This window comes from Agelaius phoeniceus, chromosome 21 (assembly GCF_051311805.1).
Source record: "Agelaius phoeniceus isolate bAgePho1 chromosome 21, bAgePho1.hap1, whole genome shotgun sequence".
Taxonomy (NCBI): domain Eukaryota; kingdom Metazoa; phylum Chordata; class Aves; order Passeriformes; family Icteridae; genus Agelaius; species Agelaius phoeniceus.
In genome coordinates this window covers 7,071,738-7,077,737 of record NC_135285.1, presented here as the reverse complement: position 1 = coordinate 7,077,737, position 6,000 = coordinate 7,071,738, and the positions used below count along the sequence as shown (strand labels likewise).

The 6,000-nt window shown below is 45.6% G+C and overlaps 1 protein-coding gene across 3 annotated transcripts in view; it reads right to left on the bottom strand.

Annotated features, from left to right (window-relative positions):
- Positions 1–2,791: 2,791 nt before the first annotated feature.
- Positions 2,792–6,000, bottom strand: part of NUP214 (nucleoporin 214) — a 38,728-nt gene continuing 35,519 nt past the window's right edge. For all 3 annotated transcript variants that reach the window (XM_054646579.2, XM_077189094.1, XM_054646580.2), the window contains exons 34-36: positions 4,525–4,667; positions 3,682–3,706; positions 2,792–3,003 (exon numbers count right to left, since the gene is read on the bottom strand). In XM_054646579.2, coding sequence (XP_054502554.2) covers positions 2,970–3,003; positions 3,682–3,706; positions 4,525–4,667 — 202 coding nt within the window. In that variant the 3' untranslated portion in view covers positions 2,792–2,969. The remainder of the gene's footprint in view (positions 3,004–3,681; positions 3,707–4,524; positions 4,668–6,000) is intronic.

Genomic DNA, 6,000 nt, shown 5'->3' with positions numbered 1-6,000 from the left:
GGCACAGAAGGGCCATGGGAATTATGTCCTTCCCTTCCCAGGAGGTAGAACCAGACAGAGAGATATGGCCAAGACCACATTTTGAAATACCAAGCATTAAACAGCAAAAGCCTTTTAAACATGAGATTAATTAATTTTTCTACCTCTGTGACAAAGCTATGGTTTGGCCTTATTTTTCCAGAAAAAAAGCTCTTTTCTTTTTTGCTCTTTTAGCCTTCAAGGAAGCAGAAATCCCTGTTTTGGTCTCCCCATGGGTTTGGAGAGATCCTTTTTGTGCCTGAGGCTCCCCTCTGCCCACCACAGTGACACCAGCCCTGTGCTCTGTCACAGCAGAGCCCTTCCAGCACTTGGCTTCCCACTGCCCTGAGGTCTCAGGGGAGGGGAAAATAAGTGTGTGCTTTCATTAGACATAATTAAGATTTAGCCTTTGATAAAAGCCTTGGAAGATTTCTGCTCATACTGAAAGAGCAGGAAAAAAAGAGGCACAGAAGGCAAAGCTCCTCCAGAGCAGTGGAGTGAGAGCTGCTGGCTATCCAAGGATTAACCAGCATGGACAAGCTACTGAGTGAGCCCCCAAACCTGGCTAGCCCTTGAATTCTTCCCCCAGGACTACCAAGCCTGGGGTTTTCTGCATTAGCAGCTTTACCCTTGGGTGGATGTCCAGCCACAGAGCACTGGGCACAGGCCTCATGACCAGAGGCCCCTCAGCACAGGTGACACAGCTGTGACAGCCTCTGGCAGCCACCAAGCCACTGCCACACACACTTACCAGCTCCTTGAGTCATCTAATGAAAATGCAGATTTTCCAGAGCAGACTCTGCTGGGTTTTGTGCATATTCCTGTGGGCTCTTGGTCACGATCAGCCTGAGCTGCTCAGCTCCTCCAGCAGCTGCTATGGAAACAGGGAGCAGCACCTGCTTCTCAAGGGCAGAGAGTTCAGGGGGCTGGGCTGTTTCAGCCAGGATTTGGGAACAATTGCAAGAAAATGTATGTTCAGTCAGGGTCTGGGGTAGTTCCAAAGGCACAGGAGTTAAACAGGTACCAAGCAGCAGAGCAGGGACACCCCCCAACTGCTCCCATCATTCCAAAAGAGAAACTTCAAAAGGCTCAGCCTGCCAACACCACATTCTTACCAAGCCAATCTTCTCCATAGCAAGAGGCTGCTGAGCTATCTGGGGGAGCACAGCTGATATGGCCTCTGAGGAGGTGTCACATGCCACAGTGAGGGGAGATTCATGCAAAGAATTTAAGGTCAATGGTTTGGGCCAGCTGCTATTTATAAAGAGGAAAGAAAGCACAACAGCAGTGTCACCTCTAGGCCTTAAGAAATGTTGTCTTGTCAAGGAGAACACACTGGGAAGGGCATGCTTCAATCCATCTTCAGCTTTTCTCCACCTCCAGACCAGCCAGTCTGGGAATATTCTCTCTGTCCCAGTGCTGTGGTCCCTGGATCACCAGAACTCTCCCTCTTCCCCCAAAGGGACAGGGAGGTTCCACCCAAATCCCAAAAGTGCTGCCTCTAGCATGACCCATGGCACACCAGGGTGTAAAATCCAGGGCATATGGAACAGCCTTGGAGCCCATGGCCTTGCAAAGCCCCTCCACAGCTAAAAACAAGCCCTCCTTGCACACTGAATTGCCCACATCTCTTCATTTTTAAAGGAAACCTGCCTAACATCATTCCTGGGTGCAGAGACAGGAAGGACACCTGGCTCAGCAAGGACAAGAGTTAGGAAAATATTTTTAGGCTGATTTGAAAAAAAAAAAACAATTTCTTCAGGAACTGTTGAAAAATAGAAGTAGTTTATAATGGATATGAAAACAAGAAGTTACCAATTATTTACAAGTCCCAAAAATGATCACATGTCCACCAAACTAGAAAATGTCACCTGTCATCATATGAAAAGAGAAAAAGAAACAATAGAATGTTTCTGCTGAAAACAGAAAATGCAGAACTCCCCAAAACATCCTAATAGGATCAAGGAGAAAACCCCATCCAATCTGCTAACACAGGAGCTGCTATTTCAAAGATGTTATCCACAGAGCAACAAAACCTGATTGCATCATTTGGAGGTTTCATGGAGGTCAGATGCATCAAATAGAAAAAGTGTTTGGCCAGAAGTCTTTGGGGCATTCTTTAAAAGATTTGTTTAGTATGTTCAGGTACAAACACATGAGAATTTCACAAATGAAATTGACTAAAGCCAAAAGCTACAGGAAAAAAACAAAATCTCATCTCTGTTAGAAAAAAAAAATGTATCCAACAGTAGAATCCAACAACCAAAGCCAAAAAAAGCAAAATCACTAATGGCTCTAGATGGAGGTCATGTGTCTGCTTCCAGGGCCAGAAGTTTTCCCCAGAACCTGAGTTCCAATTTTTGAGTTCTGTAAGATTTACAGAAAGGTAAAAATAGGAGAGCTTTTACTTCCCACCTCTTTGCTGAATGTTACTGCCATGGGAACGTGCTCTGCACGCTGCCAGCTTCTTCCCAGATAATTTCCTATTTCTCCACTAAGCCTCTGGCTCACACATGACTCAGTTTCAGCACTTCACTGAGATAAGCATGTGCCCCATCCTAGACTTAAAATTAGCAGGGCAAACCTCAGCCCCTTCTTCAGAGCCTGGGATAATCAGGCACTCTATTAATGAAAAATGTGCTGGTTTATGTCAGGAACCAACTGGAGCTACTCCCTTGGGTAGGCAAGGGATGGACAAGAAAAAGCTGAGCTCAGCACACATCCAGCTCCCCTTGATGCAGGGAGATAATAAACCCTTCCACCACAGAAAACATCAAGCCAGATAAAATAGTTTAATATAGAGCGAGAGCAAGTATTGCATAAAAATAAGCAAAATCTTTTTCTTAAAAAAAAAAAGTCTGAGAACTCGTATTTAGAAGAAAAGCTGGTAGGGTATCAATCATGTGGGTGACTCATGAATGCAGGAGCTACAGGAAGAGTTCAGGATGTCCCTAGCTTCTCCATCCACTAAATCCAGAGGAAGATCTGTGGAGCAAGATAAAAAGAAAACCACAGCAGTGAGTGCTAGAGCCTCCCTCAGGCAGCATTAATTCAGCAAATCTCTCAATCAAACCTCCAGTCTCCCTAGTACCAGGAGCTTTTTCTGAGAACACACAAGTATTTCCAGCCCCTTTTACCTGAGCCTGCAGCAACACACACTGACTAGATATAATTGTGCTTATTCTAGAGCCTGCCATCTGCAGAGATCCATGCTCTCTCTATCTGACAGGGAAACAAAGTTTAAGAAACTTGCTGGAAGGGATCCAGCCAGGCAGAGGCAGAGCAGATGACAGAGTTAACCTTTAACTGTAAATCATCCTCTCACTTCAGCCACAAAAGGACCGATTTATCTCATTCCTTGTTTCAACCTGATAAATGGAGCAGACTCCTGATTCACACACACAGCTTGAGCACACACATCATGTCCCTGAGAGATGGAGAGGGAGCATGATCCAAGTCGAAATTTTCTCTGAAGAGACAGGTAAACCTCACTGGAAAGCTCACATCCAGAGCCTGGACTTAGGCCTCTGAAGCATCACCAAAATGGAAATCAGAGCTAGTATTTAAGTGCTATTTTCAGAGGTTGCTCCTGCAAATCATTCCACTCTATTCTGATTCAATTCCTATTTTTAAGGAAGAGTTAAGACACAAAATGGTACTTACGTGTTAGGTGATCCAAAACCAAAGCCTGAAAGAAAAGCAAGATAGAAAAATAGTTGGTAAAAGGGAAAATGAATGCTTAGGATTTGTAGTAAATGTCCCCTCCCACACAGAGATTGAAAAATATTTCTTTCCTGCCTTAGGCCAGGAAAAAAGCGATGGGCAAACAATGAAAGTCAAATCTCCATCTACAAGAGAAGTGACTTGCCTGCCTCCTGACAGAGCTTGGCTTTCACTGCTCATCAGCCAGGTCATTCATTAGCAGCCCTGCAGACAATGTGCCTGGTTTGCTCCTCTCTCCCTGAGCTGCTTTTTTGAGGTTTGTGCTTAATGCAGGCCCCTGGTGTCAGGCAGCCACCAGGGAACGTGGCCCTGCACGGGCTCTGCTCTGAGCCCTGCCTAAATCACTGTGGCTTCACTGAACTGCAGCACTAAAACATTTGGCTGTTGGTGTTGCAGCTCAATTTTTCAGTGCATATTCCTCTAACACTGAACACTTACAGCACAGATACCCAAGCATGTGGTACTGAAGAAATATTCCTTATTTCTCAGTATTTTCCTTTGAGGAGAAAGAGCAACTCCAGAAAAAGAGGTGAAAAGCAATAACCAGATGAGGTGTGCAGAGCAGTAGTGATGTGCTGCCATTGCACCCAGCAGATCAGTGATGGAATTAGGAGCTGAAGGCTGAGAAGGTGCTGTACCCCACCCTGCCCCTCAATCCTCCTGGACATGGTGCCTTCCCTACAGCACCAGGCAGATTTTTGGCAGGGAGCTGAGGATTCCCACCCAATTTCCAGGGAAAACCAGAGACATGGGGGCTGTTAGGGTGATTTTAGCCTCTCCTACCTCCTCCACCTGTCCCAAAAGCTGAGAATCCACTGCTTTGTGTGCCAAAGCCTGTGCCCTGTTGGGACAGGGAGCCAAAGGTGGGAGTGTTCTGGTTTGCCAAGGTGCCAAACGACGCCGTGTTGTTACTGGTGCCACCAAACCTGCAGGTTTAAAGAGAAAATCTGAGTTTGCAAACATCTCACTTACACTAGAAGTTTGTCCCCATGCCCATGATAACAGTGCACCCCCTTAAATGAGGATATATCAAGAGGTGGGATCAGTTGATATGAATAATTGTTCATTCTGGAAAGAGATTTCCTGCTTTGGGAGAGTATTGTACATAGCAAGGTCTGTTCAGCTCCCATTCTAAACACACACCAAGGCAAATATGTTCATGCTTACACACAAGGTATCTTTTCAAGTGCTTGGAAATACCAACTCCAGCCATCAAATGGAATATTTTAATTCACCCCTGTGTGTGGCTCTCACCAAAAGCACAGCATTGCTTCACAAACAGGGCAGCAAACACAGAATTGGTGCGAGCTGCTCAAAGCCAGAGCACAAAGCAGATCCCAGATACAGAACCCAGATTCTCAAATTTCAGAGGGTATCTTCCCTATTGCTCAGAGAAATGTGCAGATTTCTCAATTCCTTTCTCTCCCCAGCCCATTTTGAACCACACAAGGTGCCAGTGCTTCCCTGAAGATCTGCACCAACCAGGCACTTCTCCCCACCAGCTCTAACTAATCCCTTCCCTAATTGCCTTTGGGGACTGAAATGAGAAACACTTTTATATAAGGAAATGTGTCTTTCTCCACCCACTCTGTCCAGCCAGGCAGCACAAAGCTCTTGGTGTGACACACTAATGAGACCATGACATGCAGTGTTTCTCTGCCCTTCCTTCCATTCTGAATATAAGAAATGTTCTCAAAGAACGACCTTCAAATTTAACCTAAACTGGGCAAAATGCAGATTTCCAAATGACAAGCTCTGCTAAAGCTCTGCAAGTGCACAACAATCCTAAAACCCAGCAGCAGCCTGAGCAGAGCTGGACATGTCCCAGTGTGCCAGCTCTGCAAGGCTGTGCCTCACAAACTCCTGTCATTTCTCACTTAGAACACAACCTGACAGCACGTTAACCCATCTCTCCATCCATCCACATCTAGGAGACTTAAAAAAACCCAAAACACAGACCTACATCAAAAGCTATCTCTCCAGACAAAAGACAGCCCTTGTAGCAATGTGACAAGCAATTCACCTGGCAAAGGACATCACCTCTCCTGTCCCAGACACTGCCAAGTGTGCACACTGCCTCCACAGGCAGCAGCAGATACCAGGGGCACTGCAGTGACTGCATCTCTGCTCCTGCTCTGTCCTCTCACCTCTGTACTTGCAGGCAGCACTCAGAATCACAAATGTGCTTTTCTCAGGAAAAGCAGAATAGATTTTTTTTTTTTAGTTTTTTAAAAAAGAAGCAAGATTGGGTGATGTGTT